The sequence below is a fragment of the Lolium rigidum genome, chromosome 6, assembly GCF_022539505.1.
Source record: "Lolium rigidum isolate FL_2022 chromosome 6, APGP_CSIRO_Lrig_0.1, whole genome shotgun sequence".
In the NCBI taxonomy this organism is placed as follows: Eukaryota; Viridiplantae; Streptophyta; class Magnoliopsida; order Poales; family Poaceae; genus Lolium; species Lolium rigidum.
Genome location: NC_061513.1, coordinates 77,649,587 through 77,674,272, shown reverse-complemented (window position 1 = coordinate 77,674,272; position 24,686 = coordinate 77,649,587). Strand labels below are relative to the sequence as shown.

General features: G+C 46.5%; 1 protein-coding gene across 1 annotated transcript; it reads left to right on the top strand.

Annotated features, from left to right (window-relative positions):
* The first annotated feature begins 1,950 nt into the window (after positions 1 to 1,950).
* Positions 1,951 to 3,231, top strand: LOC124668112. Its single transcript, XM_047205307.1, has one exon. The coding sequence runs from the start codon at positions 2,076 to 2,078 to the stop codon at positions 2,892 to 2,894; it is 819 nt and encodes a 272-aa protein (XP_047061263.1). The 5' UTR covers positions 1,951 to 2,075; the 3' UTR covers positions 2,895 to 3,231.
* The last annotated feature ends 21,455 nt before the right edge of the window (positions 3,232 to 24,686 follow it).

The window sequence follows — 24,686 nt, the reverse complement described above, 5'->3', positions numbered from 1 at the left end:
TCTTAACCAAATCAAAATATACGTCATTTGTATCCAGACAAAGAGAGTACTGTAGCACAAGCTGTGAAGCTGTACGTTGATGTTACATCTCACAGATGTTTGATTGGATACCTCGTTGTGCACATTTATCTGCAAACATTCAGGAAGCTTCTGTGGGCTCAACTAACTGATTGCATCAGTGGCCCACTCGGCTAGGTTTTTTTTCCTTCAATCATCTAAGATCTAGCGCCTGATCTTAATTTTGTTCCTCCTCCCATTCATTACTATTACATAATGCGAATTAGTAATGGCAGTACAGTTAATCTGACCCCACTTGCTCTGCACTTGCTTGGAATGACCAACACATTTCGTTTTCGTTTCAAGAAAATACATGTAAAGATATGCGCTCGTGACTCCCCATTTCAGGAACTTTCTAGTTTTCAATTCATTTAATTTATCATATCTGGTACTTGATCCTTATTTTGTTCCTCGTCCCATGCACCACTGTTTGTTGACATGTACATGTGATGGGTGTACAATAATTTCGATCCCATGAGATCTTGTGAGCTTGTCTGGTTATTGACCAAGGGAGGATGGACTTGCTTGGATTCAGGATGCAACTCGGTTTCTTTTAGGGGGAAAAAAAATCTAAAAATGTGATCATGACCTCTCTATTTTGGATTTTTTGTGTGTGATTTCATAAACAAAGGGTCACCCCCCTCTTTGGACGTCAGTATTCAGTATAATTTAATTTTTGTGATGTCCTTCATTTTTACCATGACCTTTTACTTAGCAATCAGCAGCTGATAGCTGCGTAGGGACTAGGGTCATTCAAATATCTCTTTCCTACCATTGTTTTGGTAGGATTCAGAAGGTCACATGTTACATCTGCCATTAGCCGAAGCAGTAATGCCCTTAGGCTCCTCTCAGTGTAATCTACTAGGGTAAGCTAGCTAGCGGAGCAAGTAAAATCAGCATGTTTAGTAGCTAAGGCATGGTCCTTGCAATCTGCAGCTCAATTTGCAACCGAGGCAACAGAATAGTACAGATTGGTTAGGTGCCCCGCCTGATACCTTCTGCTACTCTCTCCGACATGACCATGTGATGGCCGATCAGCAGCACCTTGTGCCAAGAACTGGCCTCGATTCCTTCTGTTCATGAGCTCATTCGCTGCAAAATTTACCGCTCAAGTCGTACTTTTGATCTCAGTAAAAAAAAGATAGTTGTTTAGAATAAGTTCAACCTGTCCAGTGCAGTGTATTCTTTGATGTGGTAACTGATCCATGTACTGTATTCTGAGCTTGACATTGTTAAGAGTTGGTGATGGATTGCTTTTTAACCGAAAACAGTTGCCAGGCTGATCCTGCAGGCTCAACAGTTCTTTATTTTCGAATTTCTGAAGCACTGCGAATCATCATATTTTGGTGGTCACTGCTGCAGCGATGCTTAACTAGAGGACAGATCGGTCTGAGGCGGATCAGTGGCCTTTTCCACTCTGAAACGAAAAGACTATAAGCTTATTAATTCCGAGGGCCACGGGAGAAAATGGGGTTTGTCGGACGGCTCCAGATCGGCACAAAATCGCTGTGCTCACTCAAGCCTCTGTCTCACCGTTTTCCACCATAAACTATTCCCTGCACAACTAAGTGCTTAGTTAGTTACCTGATGAGATGAAGCAAATCTCGAGCTGATTTTACAGTGATCGTCTGCTTCATCAGGCACCGTTAGCTTGTCATGGTTATACTACTATTTTGTAGCCTCAGTGTTCAGTGTCAGTAGTTAGTTATTTGGTTCAATTGGGTAAATACCACACTTGTGTTTTGTGGTGATAAATAGTCGAGATCTGTTTTGGGAGTTCGTTTCATTTCAGAGGTGGCCTTTTCCCGCAACACTATTCGACGGCCTCTGAACCCCATCTACTCGCTCTGAATTTTAAAGTGAAGCAGTGTGTGGTGGCATACGGAACTTATCACACTCTCTGTTCCTAGATACCAACATCTTGGTCTTCTCTACGAGCACTGCTTCTGCTCGGCGCTCACGGCCACCACTTCCCGTATCACGGCGACGGAGGAGGCACGGAGCTTAGTGGCAGTGGGATGCCTCAGGTGGACCTGGAGAGCCTGGTGTGCGGCGCGACTGCCGCGGGCGCCGGGGACAGGAAGGTGTCCTGCGAGACCGTCATCGCCGGCAGCAGCGGTGACGCCTCGCCACGCTGGGTCCCGCCGCCGCAGCCTCCTCCTGACCACGACTTCCCGCCGGAGTCGATAACCATCCGCATCGGCGACGACGACGGCGCGGCGTTCTCGGAGCTGAACCCGATATACGAGCGGGACGACTCCACCAAGGGGAGCACCAACCCCAAGTTCGCCGGCGCCTGCTCCTCCAACCCCGTCCCGCTCAAGGCGCGCTCCAACTCCGCGCGCATCGCGGGCGCCCCGGCGGCCGCCGCCACCACCTTCTTCGGCCTCCCGGTCAAGATCCGCCCGGCGTTCACCCGGCGCCAGCCGTCGCAGGGCCGGATCTTGCCCGACAAGCGCTCGGGCGGCGCCGGCGAGGAGCCGCGGTCGCCCAAGGTGTCCTGCATTGGGAAGGTGCTGTCCGACCGGGAGAGGTACGGGCGGCGGCGGCAACGGAGGTGGTGGCGCGGGGTGGTGTCTGCGTTCCGGTGCAGCGGCGGCTGCGCTTACCGGGGAGTCGGTGGCGCGGGCAAGAAGATGGCGCTGGAGGATGACGAGTACGACGGGGAGGAGGAGGAGCCGAGTGTCGCGGCAATGCGGAGGTTCAAGTCCGGGAGAAGAGCCGATACGTGGGCACAGGAGGCGATGGCAGCGGTGGCGGCGGCTTCCGGCGAGACGACGGCGGAGGAGGAGAAGAAGCACGAGACTGAGCATTGGGCCAGACTACCGGTAAGTTAGGTTGCGGCGAGGGCGGGAAGTGAATCAGCCATACAAGCGTGCATGGTGGTGCCCGCTGTCAGTGACGGCGGCGGGTCTGGGTGTGGTCGCCGATCGGTGAGCCCAAGAAGCTGTCTCGATCGGAAGCGAAGGATGGGCACAGGATCGGGGTAGGGGTGGTGACCGGTGACTGGCCTAGAAATGCGAGTTTTGGAATGAGGATTTCGGTAGTCTTTTGCTTCTTGGAGCTTTGCGCTTGGGATCGTTCAACGAACCAGGCTTGTTTCTGTTGTTGCGTGCTGCAGCAGTGCGGCCAATGATCGATGCATGTACATACACACCCCGATAATAACAAGAACGCTCATCCAATGTGTTCTATTCATTTTTCTTTTCTTCCGTTTTCCCGAGGAAAGTGTGACACGTTGAGACATGAGAAGAAACGTCACTACTTACAAGGACAGGAAGGGATCCATGCTGGAAGGTGGAAGCTCTACATTTCATAAAACAGACTAATTGTGTGAAAATATTTCAAAGTTTTACAAAAAAAATGAAAATATTCAGTGCTACACAAAAATAACTAAATTGAATAAAGGACCTAGCTACGCGGCGGCGCCGCACGTTGGGCGTTTCGTGCGGCGGCTACTTAACCAGCTAATTACTAGCGGTCAAAGAACATGCACGTGCGTCTGTTTCGGAAAAAGCACTCTACCAGCACTGTTGTACGCAGTGAAATGAATCCAGTCGATTGCAGCGGCAGCCCATGCAAAAAAAATTAATAAAAAATAGCAAAAGCCTGTCAGCCAACTGGTCTGAAAACACTTGTATATGTTTTGGAGATCATTACCAAATTAAATAGACACGAATGCTAGATTTAAAGGAAAAACTGCCATATTACTAAACTGACGTGATAATTAGGCCTTAAAAGACATTACTAATTGCCAGATTAACTGGAGACCAACTGCCACGTTAGTTACGTATAGTTGACAAGTTCAATTGTTAATTATGGCCATATTAATAGGCTTAAACTGCCAGATTAATTAGTCTAATTATCAGATTGATTAAGCTTAATCACGGAAATAATTATTCCTAATTGCCCGGATACTCTACTGGTCTCACGGAGACTGCGGCCTCTAGCGCACGCGCGCGCGGCCATGGGATCCAACCTCGCACTGAGCTGCAGCGGCGGCATGCACGGTAGCTCCATGCCTCCATGCTCGGCGTAGACGGCGGCTTCTAGCGCTCCTCCGTGCTCGACGGCGGCGACGGCCTCACGTTCGCTACGTGCTCGGAGGCGACGACGACCTCCCCCGCAGTCTCACGCGGCGACGGTGACCTCCCGCATGACTCCGTGCTCGGCGGAGACGGCTGGCTCCAGCGCTGCTCAACGGCGGCGACGACCTTGAGCACTGCTTCGTACTTGGCGGCGACGACCTCCCGGGCGGCTCCTTGCTCCGCGGCGGCGAGGACGACCTTTCCCTCTGTGTCGCGCGGCGACGGCGGCCTCCCGCGCGCGCGGCTCCGTGCTTAGCGGCGGCCTGCTCATCCTCTCTTCCCTCTCGGCGCTGCCTCCCCTCGTGGTTCTGCAAAGAAGCGGCACCGGGATAAGGTGGGGACCACCGTGAGGGTGTGATCGCTTACTAAGGGGCCGATGCGTTTTTTCCTATAGTATACTAACCGCCGCACGGAGGGCTCACGATGCGGCGCTTATCGTTAGATTTTCCCTTGAATAAATTGGAAGTTTGAAAATATGCACTGATACCAGCATTTTTTTTTCATTTTTTGCAGCCTAAAATATAAGTTATTTGGCTTGAGTTTTTTTTTTCATGCATATAATATATCACTGACAACATAAGTACTTTTTTTTTCTTGTTTTTGCACTATTTTGAACTTAAACATGATTTTTGAATTTCAAAAACTGAAGGGCCACATGGAGCTGAGGAGCTCAACCTCCATTTTGAGTTTGTGAGACTAATGCTGCTATAAAACCGCAACTAAAGAAAATTATAACTGAAAACACATATTTTGAGTTAAGTTGTATTATGAAACCAAAATACTTGACATAGACACCGTTCTCAACAACCTGGTCTTACCAAGTAGGTGCTATTTTTTAGGGGAGGCTTTTCTGTCAATTCTATCCCCGGACCGGGCCAGAATTGAACACAGTTTGGATATTTGAGTTTTTTTTACTTGTAAACATTTTTCTAAACAAAAAATAGAAATGTGAAAAAGTCAGTAACTGAAGATGCAGTGAGTAACCTTCAAAAGTTTGAGCTCATTCTGGCCAGCTGTTTGGACTTTTTCACATTCTTTTGTCATCTCCAGCCAAAATTTGTAAGACAAACTCTTCTGAAAGAATGAAAAATGTTCGTTAGTTAAAATCTAGGAAGCTCTAAGCTCATTTTGTCTAGCCGTTTGAATTTTTGTTTTACTTTTGGCCAAACTTGGACAAAATTTAGAAGTTTTCAAACAACACAAAAAATCACAGTAGTTCTCACATCAATAAACTCACATTGAACTAATAGGACCGGTAGTTTTTAAATTTTATAAAAACTTTGATATTTTTAACAAATATGATGAAATTATAAAATTATGAGAACTTTGAAACGGCTTGGTAAAACGAGCTCATATATTTCCAAGTTTACTCACTGCATGTAGTTTTAATTAAGAGATATTTTTTAGATTTGTTTTAAAAATTCAAAATTTTGAAAAGGTTACAAAAATGTGAAAAGTTACAAATGGTTTGGTTCACGTCAAGTCTAGGTTTGGTTAAATATGCAGGAGAGACAAAGCAAGTTGTGTCCTCTAGCAACTGACTGTGGACATGAGTTGTCGAAGATGGTGTCAGTTTGACTTAAAAGCTTGAGAGTAGTTCTCTCAACAAACATAGCACAAAAGTTATAGTAAATTTCCTTCTCTTACGATTTGTGATTTAATTGCCCTAATGTTTCTAGTTTTGTGATATTTTGTTCCTATGCTAATCCTCGCCCTGGTTTGTGTGACACAACCGTATCTTAATGGTTAATATAGTGATATATGAAAGGTAATGCTGGACCTTGGAACGGTTCATTCTGGGGATTGGGAGGGGGAAATGGGTCAAATACAAAGGGCTTGTTTCATTGAAAGGATTTTGAAAGCATGGGAATAGGAAAAACGCTGGAACAATGTGCCATGGCATGTGGAATCCTACTGGAATGAAAAACACAAGAGTCAGTCGCATGAATCGTTTACTTGCATCACAGGAAAAAAAAATGCAGGATTCTATAGAGATTGAGCGCATGTGCTAGTTATCATGGGCACATAGGAAATTTTCAAGAGGTCTAACCTCTTGTTAGCAATCCTATGAAATTGTAGTGTAGGAAAGGAATCCATAAACATTTTAGAAGATTCAATCCTTTGAATCAAATAACTTCTATAGGAAAAAAAATCCTATGGGCAAGAACCCTACAAAATTCTTTTAGAAATCCTTTGAATCAAATAAGCCCAAGGGTTCTTATGTAAAAGTATCATGGTTGGGGGTGGTGGCCTGGTGGGCCCTCCCGACTTACATGTAACTGCACCACTGATGCTAGGCTTGATTCACCAATCTTGCCTCGGTGCTCCTATAAAAGTGTATCACATTCTCATATTTGTGTACAACCTTCCATGTCGATTGCGGTCTGCACTCTCAAACATATTCCATGTCAATCCCTCTCCTTCGTCCCTCGTGCTTGCGTTGATGGAAGATTGGTGAAAAACAAGCCCCATTTTTGGTGACTAGATGGTTTATACATATAAGAGGGTGGGGTTTATTTTCTTTTTGCAATTCTTGTGACGAGTAACTTGTATGCAGTTTTCTCGGTTTCTTCTCTATGGAAATAAGCCGCTGATGTACATATTGGTTTGACCCATGTTTTTCCAAATAAATAGGCATCATAGAAAACTTGGTTTGGCCCATATTAGTTTGAACCACGAAACGTTTTTTTTTAACTACGAAAACTTGATTGAACATTAAAAAAAAAACGTGATGTATGGGTAGCTAGCTGCAAGTGTCGAACTCCTCACAAAAAAGGGCTGCCAGACTGCAATATGGGTCAAATACTCAAATTCATAGATTCAGCAGCGAGATCCTGCAGCGTTGCAAAAAAAGGGGTTGCTAGTGTTTCAAGATTCAACTTGGTTCTATCCCGTCGACGATGCGGGACGGCACTGTACTCCTCACGCTCGCGTCACTGCCGGCCGCCGGGATAAGTGTCTGTTGCCACACCACATGATGACGGTAAGTATCTGCCATTGACGTCTGCATCTACCGTCGTGTTCCGTCCACTTTGGCAGTGTGGCCGCTGGCGGCTGGAGCTGAGCGAGATGCGGCCGTCGCCTTCGAGGGTGGCGTCGCACACCAGGTTGCTAGCCGCAACGGTATCTAAGCTTGGTATGAACGAGAACGATTGCTTTGATAGTTTGGCCCGAAGGCGAGCCGAGCCGTCTATGCACCTTGCGGTTCAGACACGGAAGAGGCTTCCAGCTTCTGAGCTTCAGACCGTCAGAGTGAGGAGACATAACACAACCCTGTTTCCAAAATGCTTGGAACAAATCGTACACTACAGTTTGGCCCCTAACACCGTTGATTTGGCTACCCGCAAAAGGAAAAGAACAAAAAACTGTTGATTTGACAAACACTTCTGAGAAACAGGTCGCTACCTTGGGGAATCTTCCATCTATTGTTCATTCGGGGAGAAATATCTTTCTTCTTTCGAGAATACACCTTGAGAGATGTATATCAATCATACAGAAGAAATGTTAAAGACTATTGATACAACGCCAAAAAGTTACTCTACAATTTCACTTCACGGACAACATTAATCAAGTTTTAGCACACCACCGGCGAGAAGTACTCTGGAATGTTGGCGGAGTAGGAGGCACTGACCGTCGGTCCACCACCACAACGAGATGGGACTGGATGCTCACCACCACAGTGCCAAGCAGCCAACAATGGAGCCACGCCTGCCGCCACCGAGGCAACCCCACAGGCCCACCTGGCCCAAAGACCGTAGGGAACCTGAAGCTCGACTCCCTTGTTGCAGGAACACCACTACCTGGGAGAGGCCTCACCCACCTGCACCGCCGGACTGCTTCCCTCACCGTGAGATCCTGCATCACTACGCCGCCAAATCTGTGAGACACCACACCACTGCCACAAGGGAGAAGGTCGCCGCTCGTAAGGAGTGACCCTGTCGCCATTGTCGGCTTTGCGTGACTTGACCTCCAGAAGCGGCGAAGTAGGGGGGAGGAGGAGGGCGAGTGGCGTCACGGCTTTGGTCGCCTCCCGTGTCTCTTGGGGAGGAAAATCTTTCATCTGTACTGGTCTTTTATCCAAAAAAAATCTATCTCTACTAGTATCTAAGGCCTACCATAACGCAAGTAATAGTTTTGTGAAAACCTTCGAGGGGGATCAAATGAGGTTCTGTGACTTAGGCTTGTTTGATTCAAAGGATTCCTAAAAGAATTTTGTAAAATTTTTATCCATAGGAATTTTTCCTATAGGAGGTCAAAACCTTCTTATCTCAGTGTTTCGAGATGAAAGATCTTGGAGAAGCTGATGTTATATTGAACATCAAATTATTGAGAGATGAGAATAATGGGATTACACTTGTGCAATCTCATTATGTTGAGAAGGTGTTGAACAGATTTGGCTATGCTGATTGCAAATCTTCTCTCACACCTTATGATCCTAGTGTCTTGTTTCGAAAGAATGAAAAGGCAACTAAAGATCAATTAAGATACTCTCAAATCATTGGTTCACTCATGTATTTAGTTTGCGCTACGAGGTATGATATCTCGTTTGCTGTATGCAAACTTAGCCGGTTTGTGGCCAACCCGGGAGATGATCATTGGCATGCTCTTGAGAGAGTGATGCGCTATCTAAAGGAAACCATGAGTTATGGAATTCATTATACCGGGTATCCAAGAGGACTTGAAGGGTATAGTGATTCCAATTGGATTTCAGATGCTAAGATGAAGGCCACAAGTGGATATGTTTTCACTCTTGGTGGTGACGTTGTTTCTTGGAAGTCTTGCAAGCATACCATCTTAACGAGGTCAACTATGAAAGCAGAACTCACAGCATTAGATACAGCTACTGTCGAAACAGAATGGCTTCGTGAACTCTTGATGGACTTGCCTATGGTTGAAAAACCAATACCGGCCATCCTCATGAACTGTGATAATCAAACTGTGACTATTAAAGTGAAAAGTTCTAAGGATAATATGAAAAGTTCCAAACATATCAAGAGGAGATTGAAGTCTGTCTTACATTGGATTATGTCCAAAGTGCTAAAAATCTGGCAGATCCTTTCACAAAAGGACTATCAAGAAACATGATAGACCTTGCATCGAGGGAGATGGGTTTGAGACCCACCTGAGTTGCCGAGGGGGTAACCCAACCTATGTGATCGGAAATTCCGTGAACTAGGACCTGAGAAAACAAACCGGAGCAACTGAGTTGAGAGAAAATTTAATACTCCCACTCCGCTGGAGATGCAATTCTCCCATAGCTACTGTAAGGCAGGTTGACAATGTCTTAATGTGTTCTGAGCGGCTCTTGATGAGCGAAGACGCTGTCCTACAGGGCGATCTTTGAAGAACATACCTATATGAGTGACACTACTGGTATAGTGTGGGAGATTTGGATGAATCTCTAGTAAGCTCATGAAGGGCCGAGGAGTATGACTTATAAGCTCCACCCGAGGGGAACGCTATGGTAGCCTAGTACCGTGCCGACATTGAGTGAAACTTGCTGCACAAAGACTGACAATTCAAGGCATAGTCCATTGTTCAGTTGTAGTCAAGCGTAACTCCTTGTCTAGGTGGAAGTTCAACTTAACAGTCTCCACTGAAGTGTAGGTATATTAAACAGTAAATGGAACTAATGTGTCATCTGATGTGCATATGAGATCTGGTGTGTTGAATGTAGATGGGCTGCAGCCCAGTAAGGCAGCCCATGTAGTCTACAATTCCTGAAATCTCAAGGCCCATCACGTTGGCAACTTGGGACGGGGGACAAAGTTTAGTCCCACATTGCTAGTTGGGAGAGTTGGAGTGGTATATAAGGGCTGTTGTTCTAGTCCTTCCAAGTGAGTGAGAATAGAAGGAGCCCTCGCACACTCCTCCTCCTCCGCTCGCCCCGCCTCGGCTCGGCACGACACGTCACGCACGCACGTCGCGTTTCGTGACTCGAGTTCGAGTTTGAGACACACTCAAGGAAGCCTAAATTTTTGCTTGGTGCACCAACTGAGTTGGGTACGGGTCGACCTGCATGTGCATGCTCGCCGCGTGTCCCTGGCTTCCTACGCGTGTCAACGCGGTTGGGTCGGATCTCCTCCCAGGCTATACAGGGAGACAGATCAGATCTGGAGAACACATATCTTAGAACTCTCTAGTCCGTCTCTCTCACGAAATTCCTTTTGTTGCGCTACTCTCTAGTCTTCCCCATCCCGGCGATTGCGTGCACAACCGTCCGGGAGAGCAGGCCTCCGAAACCCCGTCCGTTGAGATCCTGCACCGGGAGACGGGAGATAAGGATTTTGGGGAGCGTCTCGGCGCGACTGCTCGCTGCTGTTCGTGTTCATCTTCGCCGGTTCGACTGATTCATCGACAGATCCAACTACACCATGGGCGACATCAACAACTCCCATGGTGGTGGTGGTGGTGCTGCTGGTGCGACCTTCCCGGACGCGATGTACGTGCTTTTCCTCTCCTATCTTGCACCTGCTACTTGTTCCATGTTCAGATCTGATGCATGTGCTTAGTCTGATGAGTGTGGTTAAGTATGCTTGTGCATCTGTAATCTTGCTTTCGGTAATTAAACTCATACGAAAATTTCCTAATAATCCAACAATTTGATTCAAAGGATTGAACCTTTCAAACTTTCAATGTATTGCCTTCCTATAATACAATCTCATAGAATTTCTAGCAAGAGGTTGGACCTCTTGGAAAATTTCCTACGTGTTGATGCATGTAAAATGCATACATGAACTTTGTCCTTTATCATATTGAATTCTCACATATTTGCAACATATATGATGATAATACCATATTTTACATTGATTTATGGGGATTTACCAATGATCCCCTTTATTAGGTTTATAACCCTGCAAAACAGGAAAACCCTGTTTCGCGTATTTTTCACTTTTAGAGACCTATACGGAGTCAAATTGACCTGAGATTTTTGGAGCATCATTTTTTCATCGAGCGGAACAACATGGACCCTGGAAGCACACCCGGAGAGGCCCGAGGGCCAAACGAGCATAGGTGGCATGACCCAGAAGACTAGCCACGACACCCACCTCCGTTTAGCCGTCGATCGTCCGTTTGCCCTAATTCTTTCGCGAACCGACGTATTTTGCCCTAAAACCCCTATATATATGGCCCCGAAGAGTTCTCGGGAGGAGAGCGCGCAGAAAGACAGAAACACCAAAATGGAGGCTGCTGCAAAGAAGGTTGGAGGGGGAAACTCCGTCGGGATCACCGCCGGAGGGATCTCCACCTTCTCCAATGTCTTCATCATCATCACCATGACAAAGAGGGAGTAGTCCACCTCTATACTACGGGTTTTTGGTAATATCTTGATCTATTTCTCTCATGTTCTTTATAGTACTTAGTGTCAAATGAGCTGCCTATCATGATTATGGCCATATTTGTAATACCTATGTGGTGGATCCTTGTTCTATGATATTGTTTTATGAGATCTGATCCTATTATATTGCGAGATGTATTGATAGATGCATAATATGTACCACATTCTTAACTTTATGTTCTGATCCAACATCTATGCATGAGCGTGTGTGGGGTGATGTGTGTGTTAGATGGAGTAGCGGTGTTTTAGTGATTGGATAGTGATAATATGTTCATGATCTATTATAACTTTGCCTTTATTTTTCTACCTTACTAGGGATTAAGTGAATGCATGTGCTATGTTCATCATGTGACATTAATGATGGTCTTGTTTGTTCAAGGTAGCATATTTGATATTCAAACTTCATGTCAAAGTACTTATTGCTATGTTGTGTTAATTTTTAATACATGATTGATGAAGTTTCTTTCTTGTGGAGCATAAGAGAGGTGTGTTGCATCACCTATATGTTTGGACGTGATGCCCATGTTAATTCCGATCTTACATATAATATTATTTGTACCTTTATATCTCATTGATGAATTATTTTTTGTCCACCACAACTTTACGAGAGAATAGTCAAGTGAACCCATGAACCCCGGTCCACTTTTTATTATAAGAAACACCTTTATATTGCTTTTTGTCGCGACCCCGGAGGTCAGGGCTAGACAAACCCAGATATCACATCTGGCATAAGCCTAACCTAGATCTCTAGGGCCTACAGGGTGAGAATCGGTAACACAACAGTGACTCAACGACTCAAAGCAAATATATTACAACTCTTAACGAGTTAAGATCCAAATTTATTACACGCGAGAGGTCAACGACCACAATTCAACAAGCAACGGAAAGCAAATTATGTTATCTAGATAACAAGACTGCAAAGGGCCTAAGAGGCCATAACATAAGGCGACGTCCCAGCCCATAAGTCTCGAGGCTGCCGCTCGAGGAACTCCGAACTACTCGTCGACGTCAAGGTAGAAGCCACCATCTGTTGGAAGGACTTCGTCCGAAACAAAGCATGCAAGGCTGAGTACGGGGACTCGAGCAAGACTTAGTACAACCTGTTAGCAAAGCGGGTATGCGAGGCTTTATGTGGAGCTTATTTTGCGGAAAGCCAGTTTTCCTTTGTAAACAGGAGGGAGCAGAAGCTCGTCTATTCAGACCATTTTCAAAAGGGATAAGAGAGCGATATCAACTCTAGCTCTAAGATCATCGTGTTGAATCCACCGAATCTTCATCATCACCTGAACCTATCACCTAGGATCACCCCCTCGACAACCTGAGAAGGGATCCTTATTCACACATTAACATCAAGTTTTACGATTAGGTTCAAGTTATCTATGATCATCACGTCCTTTCCCAAGTCGTCCTTAACCGTGGACATGGCTTTTCGAAAAGATTTACCCTGCAGGGGTGTACAACTTTACCCACACGCGCCGACCGACTCTTAGTGCCACTAGATTAACACACTTCCTTGGTGTGCCGGCAGAGGGTGGTCGACCAAAACCTTTCCCTTACTTCGCCTATTCCATGAGTCAAACTAAGCGGGAGCTCCGTCATCGTAGGTAGCCATTCTCGAGGCGATCCCGGTCATTGTGTGCGGGGGATCCGGTTCAATGCCTCCAACATCCTTCACCCGGCCACGCCCTGTATGATGCACTTTGAAAACCTTTTCCCACCTTTCCCCATGCGTATGGCAAATGGAACTCGCAAACTAATTGACTCATGGGTAAGCTAGGTAAGTTCGGGCCAAGGGGTTCCCATGGGCCCCGTGTGGCTGTACGCTCAGTCTTGGTTCCGAAGGCGAGAACCTCAGGTCCTAGTATCGGCGAGAACGAGTCAAATCACCACATACCCATGTGGCGGCCCATCCAAGCCTTTAGCATGTTTATTAACATCATCTCTGATCTTACCACGTCATCCTGATAAACTATGTTCATTCGTAGCTCTGATTCATCAACCGGATGGATCGGACTTCAACGACTAAGCATGGCTAAGCATATCATATATAAGGCTCTAGCGATGCGATCAAGCTCAACCTAGTTTCTGTTGGGAGCGGTGGATCGAGAACTTTAGGCTACAAGGATAGATTGTGCACACATAGGATATCTACAACTGCCGATAAAACATATTTGAAGCGTATGCAATATGTAATAACCGAAGTAAAAGCATTTCGAAACCATATATGAACCGAGGTTAGGGCTTGCCTTGTCCCTCGTTGTTCGCGGTGCTGCTCTTCGGGGGCGTTGATCTCAGGCTCGCGTTCGGTCCCTATCGAGAAGAACCAAATACCGGAAAGGAAGAGCACAATCAAGACAAGGTACAACGCAATGCACATAAAATATGATGACATGTCATATTAAAGGGGTTTGGGTAACCCTAGGTGCATCGATGGAAATTAAAGGGGTTCGGCTTCGATCCCGACATAAGGGGGGTCGATTTAGGGTTTCTACTAGGGCTCATATTTAATTGGTTCAAGCATGTATGAAACATGGATAAACAATTAGGAAATGTTTTTCTGATCATTTTGATATATTATTTTATATTTTTCTGAATTAATATGAATTACTTATTAATTTCCAAAGTTTAATTCATTTTAAAACAGATTCTGGAAATTATATAAAAATAATAAAAGTTGGAACCACATGTCATAATTTTATTCTTTTCTAAACATTTATGAAATTATTAAAATTCTGACCAGGGGACCCACATGTCATTATTTTTCTATTTACAGAAATACAGAAATGATTTATTAAAAAATACAGAAAATAGAAAAAGGCAATTATGGCGTCAGCATGACGTCATGCTGACGTCAGCCGGCCATGAGCTCGAAATTGAGCTCTGGTTGAGGCTCAATCGGGCGATTCAGGCCGCGACAGGGCGCGCGGGCAGGGGCAAAAGGTGCGGGGCGACGCACTGAGCAGTTTGGTGGCGGCGCCGCCCTTGATTGGTCGCCGGAGCGCGGCCGGCGGCGAGGAGAGGCGGAGGCCGGGGCAGGTGGTGCGGCGCGGCGGCGATACAGAGGGAGAGGGCGAGGCGAGGGTATGGGGAGGAGCAGCAGCTCACCAGGAGCGCGATGGCGGGGTCGGCGATGGCCGGGGATGCTCGCCGGCGACGAATTTGGCCGGAGGCCGGCCGGCAGACGGGTTAGGGTTAGGGTTGCTGGGGGCTTCGGGGCCGCGGGGAAAGGGGAGAAGTGGGGGATTAGGGTTAGGGGCGGCGGCGGCGCAGCCCTTATAAGCCGCCGGGGGCGGCGGAGCTCATCTGGGCCGCCGGCGCCATCGAGCGGCCGCGCGCGCGCCAGGCAGCAGCTTGGAGGCGCGGGGAAGACGACACTTTTCCAGAAAACCCCCTGGAAAAACTGTTGGGCTAGCAAAGGGGTGCGGCTGGGCCACTTGGGCCATGTTTGGGCTGCGGCCAGTGAGGGAAAAGAGAGAGAAGGGGGTGGGCTGAGCCCAGATTAGGGAGAGAGAGGGTTTTCTCCTTTTTTTCTTCTTTCTCTTTTTCTGATTTTTTGTTTCTCTTTTCTAATTTCTATTTTCAAATCTATTTGAATTTTGTTTGAAACTCAATTTTGCCAGAGAAGTAAATAGCATACATGGATTTGTTACATACAACAAACCATGTTGTATATTTTGAAAACTTGCAAGATTTGAATGTAGGAAGAAGTAGAAATTGATTGCTTAATTGGAAAATGGAGATGCAAATTTTGCTCAAATGCAAACTACATGCATGAGATGCACATGATCACTCATTTATTTATAAACACAAGGTTGGGATGTTACAACTCTACCCCCCTTACAAGAATCTCGTCCTCGAGATTCCTAGATTTTAGAAAAGAAGGAAGGGTACTCGGATCGTAAACGATCTTCTCGTTCCCGAGTTGCTTCTTGCTCGGAATGATTAGACCACTGAACTTTCGGGAACTTGATGCTCTGATGTCGAGTTTTACGCTCGGCTTCATCAAGGATACGAACAGGATGTTCTCGATAGGTTAGATCCTCTTGGAGGTCAAGAGTCTCGTGATCAACACCACGGATAGGATCTTTGAAGCAACGCTTGAGTTGGGACACATGGAAGACATCATGAACTTCAGGAAAATTGGAAGGTAACTCCAACTTGTAGGAAACATTACCACGCTTGGCAAGGACGCGGAAAGGACCAACATAGCGAGGAGCTAGTTTGCCTTTGATACCGAAACGACGGACACCCTTGAGAGGAGTGACCCGAAGATAAGCTTGATCACCAATTTCATACTTCACTTCTTGGTGATGGCGATCATAGTAGCTCTTTTGACGTGACTGAGCAGTTTTCAAACGCTCGCGAATGATGCGAACTTGATCTTCTGCTTCATTGATTATATCTGGTCCAAAGAACTTTCTTTCTCCAGTTTCGGACCAGTTCAAAGGAGTTCTACACCTTCTGCCATACAAAGCTTCAAAAGGTGCCATGCCCGAGGCTAGATTGGAAAGCTGTTGTTATAGGTGAACTCGGCAAATGGAAGACACTTTTCCCAATCTTTACCGAAGGATATAACACAGGCCCTGAGCATGTCTTCAAGAATTTGATTCACTCTTTCGGTTTGACCACCGGTTTGAGGATGATAGGCTGTGCTGAAGGAAAGACGAGTTCCCATAGCTTTTTGAAGACTTTCCCAAAATTTGGAGGTAAACAAACTTCCACGATCAAGAGATGATCTTCTTGGGAACACCATGAAGAGCAACTATCCGGGATATGTATAGATCGGCCAGTTGACTAGCACGAATATCTTCCCGAACAGGAAGGAAATGAGCAACCTTGGATAGACGGTCAACCACTACCCAAATAGCATCTTTTCCATTTTTGGTTTTGGGGAGACCGGTAATGAAATCCATGCCAATTTTATCCCATTTCCACTCTGGAGTAGATAGAGGTTGGAGAGTGCCAGCAGGTCTTTGATGTTCAGCTTTTACGCGACGACAAACGTCGCATTCAGCAACAAATTTAGCGATCTCTTGCTTCATCCCAGACCACCAGAATCTTTGGCGGAGATCCCGATACATTTTGGTACTACCAGGATGGATGGAGAGGGGTGATTCATGAGCTTCTTTAAGGATTAGCTCTTTGAGATCCGATTTATCCGGTACGACTAGACGCTTACCGAAATAAACGGTACCTTGATCATCGATGGAGAAACATTTAGCAACTCCGCTAGCAATGTTCTTCTTGATCTCGGTAATGCCAGAATCTTGCTTCTGAGCCTTATTGATTTGGTCTTCAAGAGAGGGCTTCACCTCTAGATTAGCAAGGAATCCACTAGGAACAATCTCAAGGTTGAGTTTTGCAAGTTCCTCATAGAGAGAAGGTTGCGCTTGCTTAACCATCAGATTGTTGCAATAGGACTTCCGACTTAGCGCATCGGCAACAACATTGGCTTTGCCGGGTTTATAGTTGAGACCCAAGTCATAATCTTTGATGACTTCCAGCCATCTTCTTTGTCTGATATTCAGATCCGACTGGGTGAAAAGATACTTCGGACTTTGATGATTCGAGTACAACTCGCAACGATTACCATAAAGGTAAGGTCGCCATTGCTTAAGAGCATGGATCACAGCTGCAAGCTCGAGATCATGAGTAGGATAATTGACCTCATGTGGTTTCAATTGTCGAGAGGCATAGGCCACGACATGGCCATCGTGCATCAACACACATCCGAGCCCTTAGAGAGAGGCATCGCAGTAGATAACGAAGTCTTTGCTTGTGTCCGGAAGGACGAGCACGAGAAGCGATGAGTCAGCTTGGTTTTCAAAACACGGAAACTCTCTTCGACCTTTTCGACCATTCGAACTTCTTGTCTTTCTTGAGAAGATCGGTCATTGGCTTGGCAATCTTGGAGAAATTTTCAATGAATCGGCGGTAATAACCCGCCAGACCGAGAAAACTTCGAATTTCCTTAGCTGACTTAGGTGTCTTCCAGTCAAGAACGGCTTGAACTTTAACTGGAATGACTGCAACACCTTTTTCAGAGATAACATGACCAAGGAATATGAGCTCTTTTAACCAGAACTCACATTTGGAGAATTTGGCGTAGAGACGGTGCTCACGAAGTTTGGTTAGCACCAGACGGAGATGTTCATCATGTTCATCTTCGGTTTTAGAGTAGATCAGAATATCGTCGATGTAGACCACGACGAACTTGTCAAGATACTCCATGAAAACAGAGTTCATGAGCCGCATAAAAGTGGCAGGAGCATTTGTGAGGCCAAAGGACATGACAGTGTACTCGTAAAGACCATAACGAGTTGTGAACGCTGTCTTTGGAATGTCCTCCTTGCGGATTTTAATTTGATGGTAACCTGATCTCAAATCCATCTTTGAGAAGACTGTGGCACCGGACAACTGATCAAAAAGATCATTGATTATAGGAAGAGGATATTTGTTCTTGATGGTCACTGCGTTGAGCGGACGGTAATCAACAACCAGCCGCGGAACGTTGGTATCTCTCTTCTTGACAAAGAGGGCAGGGCAACCCCAGGAAGAGGTACTGGGTTGTATGAAGTTCTTCTCTTCTAACTCCTCTAACTGCTTCTTCAGTTCAACCAACTCTTCCGGAGGCATACGATATGGTCTTCGAGAAACAGGGCGATTCGGGAACCAACTCAATGACAAAGTCCACACTTCGATCAGGTGGCATGCCGGGTAACTCTTCGGGAAAGACATCTGGAAAGTCACGGACCACCCAGACATCAGAGATTTCTGGTTTAGGTAGGGCTTCAATGGCATACAACTCGGCTTCAGGGGTAAACCTTGCTGATGGAGGTATTGCAGATGGAGCCCAGTATAGAATGCTTTTGCCGGAAAGATCGGTCAGCACAATAGACCTGGCTGAACAATTAATGACAGCCTTATGCTTTACTAGCCAATCCATGCCCAAGATGACATCAATGTCAGTTGACTTGAGGGCAATGAGAGAGGTGGGGAACAACAGATGCCCTATACTGATTATGACCTCACGGGTAATCCAAATGGTTTGCCAACGAGACCCGGGAGTTGTTATCTCTAGAGGAGAGGGCATTGTCTCGAAGGGTATATCATGCTTTTGTGCAAACTCTTGAGATATGAATGTATGCGATGCTCCGGAATCAAACAGAACTGTAGCTAGGATTGAGTTTATATAGAGCGTACCCATTAGGACGCTTGGATCCTCTTCGGCCTCATCGGCGGAGACATGGGTCGGACGAGCACGACCGGAGGCGGGATATGTTTCATCCTTCTTGGGCTGAGAATATCCACGACCGACGGACTTCGAGGGCACTCCTTTGAGTAGTGGCCGGGCTGACCACAAGAGTAGCAAGCACCACTAGGCACGGTACCCATGGCGGGACGATAGCTTGAACCACCGAGAGGGTGGCTTAGAGTTATTGCCGGAAGACCTTGGTGCATAGGGAGCACGAGGTACGGCCTCGTAAGGGATCCAGACTCGGCGCTTCTTGTTGTGAGAGGAAGTCGCACGAGAATCACCTTCTTCACGCTTCTTGGATTTTTCCATTTCCTTTCTTCCGTTCTCCATCAGAAGAGCACGGTTATGCAGGTCTTGGAATGACTGGAAGGTGAAAGGCAGCATCTCATAGCGAAGCTCGGGGTTAAGTCCCTTGCGGAACAGATCTTGCTTGTCAGCATCATCAACCACATCACGGGGTGCATAGCGAGACAGCTGAGTGAACTCACGTCCATATGTCTCCACATTCAGCTTCCCCTGAGTGAAATCCAAGAATTCCCTCCTTTTGATGTCCATGACAGTCTTGGGGATATAGGCTGCACGGAAAGCTGTGACGAACTCCTCCCAGGTAACATCATGTCCTGGCGCTTGAAGAGCCAGACAACCTTCCCACCAAGAACCAGCAGCACCTTCTAAGCGGTAGGTGGCGAAGTTCACGCGTTCACCTGGTGGAACATGAAGAGCGTTGAACTTGCGTTCGATGGTGCGAAGCCAATCATCGGCATCAAGAGGCTCCTTGGGGTGGGTGAAGACGAGGAGGCAGTGCACGGATGAAGTCCCCAAGTGTGACACAGTTGTCGGGACGACGTTACGTGTTTTGAGCTACACGCTCCAGGAGTTGTTCATTCCTCAGGCGGTTGGTCTCAATGTTGTTAAGAACCTGCGCCATTGTGGGAGGTGGCGGCAGTTCCGGTTCAGCATTGTTTTGTCCACGTCGGTTACGACCACGACCACGACCACGACCAGCCATCCTGAAGAGAAAGACAAAGATCATGAGAAACAGATTCCTTGGAAAGAATTCAACGGAATGATAACATTCACTGAATGGAAGGAACAAGATTTCAGATCAACTGATGTAACTTTAGGAACACTGAGTTAAGCAACCAAGTACGGAGTACTTTTTAGAGAAAACAACCCAAACCCGTAGATCCTATAAGTTTGGAAATAACAGGGTAGAGGTAAAACCTTTTTCAATCAAAACAAGGTAAGATGACTCAGCATTAGAGTGACACCAGATAAGGAGTAAAAAGAATCCTATTCAGATGTTTTTGCAATTACTTTTAGGTTTCAAATAGTTTTCACAACTACTAGACTCAACATCGACCAGTTGAAAGGGTTTCCTATAGGCAGTCCTGCTCTGATACCAAAACCTGTCGCGACCTCGGAGGTCAGGGCTAGACAAACCCAGATATCACATCTGGCATAAGCCTAACCTAGATCTCTACGGCCTACAGGGTGAGAATCGGTAACACAACAGTGACTCAACGACTCAAAGCAAATATATTACAACTCTTAACAGAGTTAAGATCCAAATTTATTACACGCAGAGGTCACTGACCACAATTCAACAAGCAACGGAAAGCAAATTATGTTATCTAGATAACAAGACTGCAAAGGGCCTAAGAGGCCATAACATAAGGCGACGTCCCAGCCCATAAGTCTCGGGCTGCCGCTCGAGGAACTCCGAACTACTCGTCGACGTCAAGGTAGAAGCCACCATCGTTGGAAGGACTTCGTACGAAACAAAGCATGCAAGGCTGAGTACGGGGACTCAGCAAGACTTAGTACAACTCTGTTAGCAAAGCGGGTATGCGAGGCTTTATGTGGAGCTTATTTTGTGGAAAGCCGAGTTTTCCTTTGTAAACGGGAGGGAGCGAAGCTCGTCTATTCGGACCATTTTCAAAAGGGATAAGAGAGCGATATCAACTCTAGCTCTAAGATCATCGTGTTGAATCCACCGAATCTTCATCATCACTCGAACCTATCACCTAGGATCACCCCCTCGACAACCTGAGAAGGGATCCTTATTCACACATTAACATCAAGTTTTACGATTAGGTTCAAGTTATCTATGATCATCACGTCCTTTCCCAAGTCGTCCTTAACCGTGGACACGGCTTTTCGAAAAGATTTACCCTGCAGGGGTGTACAACTTTACCCACACGCGCCGACCGACTCTTAGTGCCACTAGATTAACACACTTCCTTGGTGTGCCGGCGGAGGGTGGTCGACCAAAACCTTTCCCTTACTTCGCCTATTCCATGAGTCAAACTAATCGGGGAGCTCCGTCATCGTAGGTAGCCATTCTCCGAGGCGGTCCCGGTCATTGTGTGCAGGGGATCCAGTTCAATGCCTCCAACATCCTTCACCCCGGCCACGCCCTGTATGATGCACTTTGAAAACCTTTTCCCACCTTTCCCCATGCGTATGGCAAATGGAACTCGCAAACTAATTGACTCATGGGTAAGCTAGGTAAGTTCGGGCCAAGGGGTTCCCATGGGCCCCGTGTGGCTGTACGCTCAGTCTTGGTTCCGAAGGCGAGAACCTCGGGTCCTAGTATCGGCGAGAACGAGTCAAATCACCACATACCCATGTGGCGGCCCATCCAAGCCTTTAGCATGTTTATTAACATCATCTCCGATCTTACCACGTCATCACGACAAACTATGTTCATTCGTAGCTCGATTCATCAACCGGATGGATCGGACTTCAACAACTAAGCATGGCTAAGCATATCATATATAAGGCTCTAGCGATGCGATCAAGCTCAACCTAGTTTTGCTTGGGAGCGGTGGATCGAGAACTTTAGGCTACAAGGATAGATTGTGCACACATAGGATATCTACAAGCTGCAGATAAAACATATTTGAAGCGTATGCAATATGTAATAACCAGAAGTAAAAGCATTTCGAAACCATATATGAACCGAGGTTAGGGCTTGCCTTGTCCCTCGTTGTTACGGTGTTGCTCTTCGGGGGCGTTGATCTCAGGCTCGCGTTCGGTCCCTATCGAGAAGAACCAAATACCGGAAAGGAAGAGCACAATCAAGACAAGGTACAACGCAATGCACATAAAATATGATGACATGTCATATTAAAGGGGTTTGGGTAACCCTAGGTGCATCGATGGAAATTAAAGGGGTTCGGCTTCGATCCCAACATAAGGGGGGTCGATTTAGGGTTTCTACTAGGGCTCATATTTAATTGGTTCAAGCATGTATGAAACATGGATAAACAATTAGGAAATGTTTTTCTGATCATTTTGATATATTATTTTATATTTTTCTGAATTAATATGAATTACTTATTAATTTCCAAAGTTTAATTCATTTTAAAACAATTTCTGGAAATTATATAAAAATAATAAAAGTTGGACCCACATGTCATAATTTTATTCTTTTCTAAACATTTATGAAATTATTAAAATTCTGACCAGGGGACCCACGTCATTATTTTTCTATTTACAGAAATACAGAAATGATTTATTAAAAAATACAGAAAATAGAAAAAGGCAATTATGGCGTCAGCATGACGTCATGCTGACGTCAGCCGGCCATGAGCTCGAAATTGAGCTCTGGTTGAGGCTCAATCGGGCGGTTCGGGCCGCGACGGGCGCGCGGGCAGGGGGCAAAAGGTGCGGGGCGACGCGCGAGCGGTTGGTGGGCTGCGCCGCCCGCCTGATTGGTCGCCGGAGCGCGGCCGGCGGCGAGAGAGGCGGAGGCCGGGGCGGGTGGTGCGGCGCGGCGGCGGTACGAGAGGGGAAGAGGGCGAGGCGAGGGTATGGGGAGGAGCAGCAGCTCACCAGGAGCGCGATGGCGGGGTCGGCGATGGCCGGGGATGCTCGCCGGCGGCGAATTTGGCCGGAGGCCGGCCGGCAGACGGGTTAGGGTTAGGGTTGCTGGGGTCTTCGGGGCCACGGGGAAAGGGGATAAGTGGGGGATTAGGGTTAGGGGCGGCGGCGACGCAGCCCTTATAAGCCGCCGGGGGCGGCGGAGCTCATCTGGGCCGCCGGCGCCATCGAGCGGCCGCGCGCGCGCGGGCGGCGGCTTCGGGCGCGGGGAAGACGACACTTTTCCGGAAACCCCCTGGAAAAACTGTTGGGCTAGCAAAGGGGTGCGGCTGGGCCACTTGGGCCATGTTTGGGCTGCGGCCAGTGAGGGAAAAGAGAGAGAAGGGGGTGGGCTGAGCCCAGATTAGGGAGAGAGAGGGTTTTCTCCTTTTTTTCTTCTTTCTCTTTTTCTGATTTTTTGTTTCTCTTTTCTAATTTCTATTTTCAAATCTATTTGAATTTTGTTTGAAACTCAATTTTGCCAGAGAAGTAAATAGCATACATGGATTTGTTACATACAACAAAACCATGTTGTATATTTTGAAAACTTGCAAGATTTGAATGTAGGAAGAAGTAGAAATTGATTGCTTAATTGGAAAATGGAGATGCAAATTTTGCTCAAATGCAAACTACATGCATGAGATGCACATGATCACTCATTTATTTATAAACACAAGGTTGGGATGTTACACTTTTACATTATTTTCTATTTGTTGCACTATTTTATTCCGAAAATTAAAAAATATTTACTTTTCTTGTTTGCATCCAAAACACCAAAAATAATCAATCTCTTTACAGTTTTTACTTAGTTATTTCATTTAGTTTAGTTTCTACTTCTTTTACTACTACTTGTGTTATTTACTTACATGAAACCTTGTGCTTGACAACCACACGGTGGAGTTGGGGACACAAGGTATTTGTTTTAGTTGCAGGATTGCTTGAAGAAGAGAGAAGACAATATTTTTCCATCCAGTTCCCCCAGAGTTCGATATAAACCCTCGAGTCACCCTTGTGGGGAAAATAGTTCGCTGACGCAACACTCTTGATAAGGCTAAGCCTAGGGGGAGGCCCGATCTTCACGGATTTGGATGGGATTCGTGGGGGAGGTGGAGGAACGCGAAGAACACGGGTGGAAAGCGGGGTGGATCGAAGATACAAACGCAACACACACACACACACACACACACACACACACACACACACAACCGATTGTTCTTCGTTGCCCGATACACCAACCCAATGGAATTGCAAGAAAAAGACCCACAAGGAGTAGAATCCCTCACAAAAGATTGGCAATAGCAATTGATAGAGTTCCAAAGAGGAAAAGAGTGCAAATAGATAGAATTGCAAAAGCAAAAGATCCAAAACACTAGAATTCCTAGAATGGAAGAGATCAACTACCTAGAAGAGTAGATAACTTCGTAGATGGGTGGATCTAGAAGGGTTTCCCTAAGGGAGGAGCAAAAGCTCAGGTTTTCTCTTACATCAAGTCTAATCTCAGATCTGAGCCAACAAGGCTATTTATAGTTGGTGGGGCGAAGGGATAAGTTACACGCTGAAAAGTGCTGTTTGTGCTGAAGTTCGTTATGGCGGAAGTTCCGGTCGTCCTGGGCGGAAGTTCCGGTCACGGGCGGAAGTTCCGGTCTTGTGGGCCGGAAGTTCCGGCCGGGCCGGAAGTTCCGGCCAACTTCCGGCCTAGTTCCGGAAATGGCCAATTTCCTTGCAGTAACATCCAGGGGCGTTTTGGCGCAATTTCCGAACTAGGGCGGAACTTGGGCGGAAGTTCCGGTCCCTCGGGGCGGAAGTTCCGGCTGGATCCTTTTCCCTGGGCGCTGGAAGGCATCCGGAAGGCATACGGCCGGAAGTTCCGGTCCTGGGGGGCGGAAGTTCCGGCCTGGGCGCTGTAGCTCCATCTTCATCATTTCCAGCTCTCTCTTCATTGGCTTGGTCTCCATGGCTTGCGTCTTGGTCGATGTGTTGGAGATATGCCCAAGAGGCAATAATAAAAGTGGTTATTATATATCTTTATGTTTATGATAAATGTTTATATACCATGCTATAATTGTATTAACCGAAA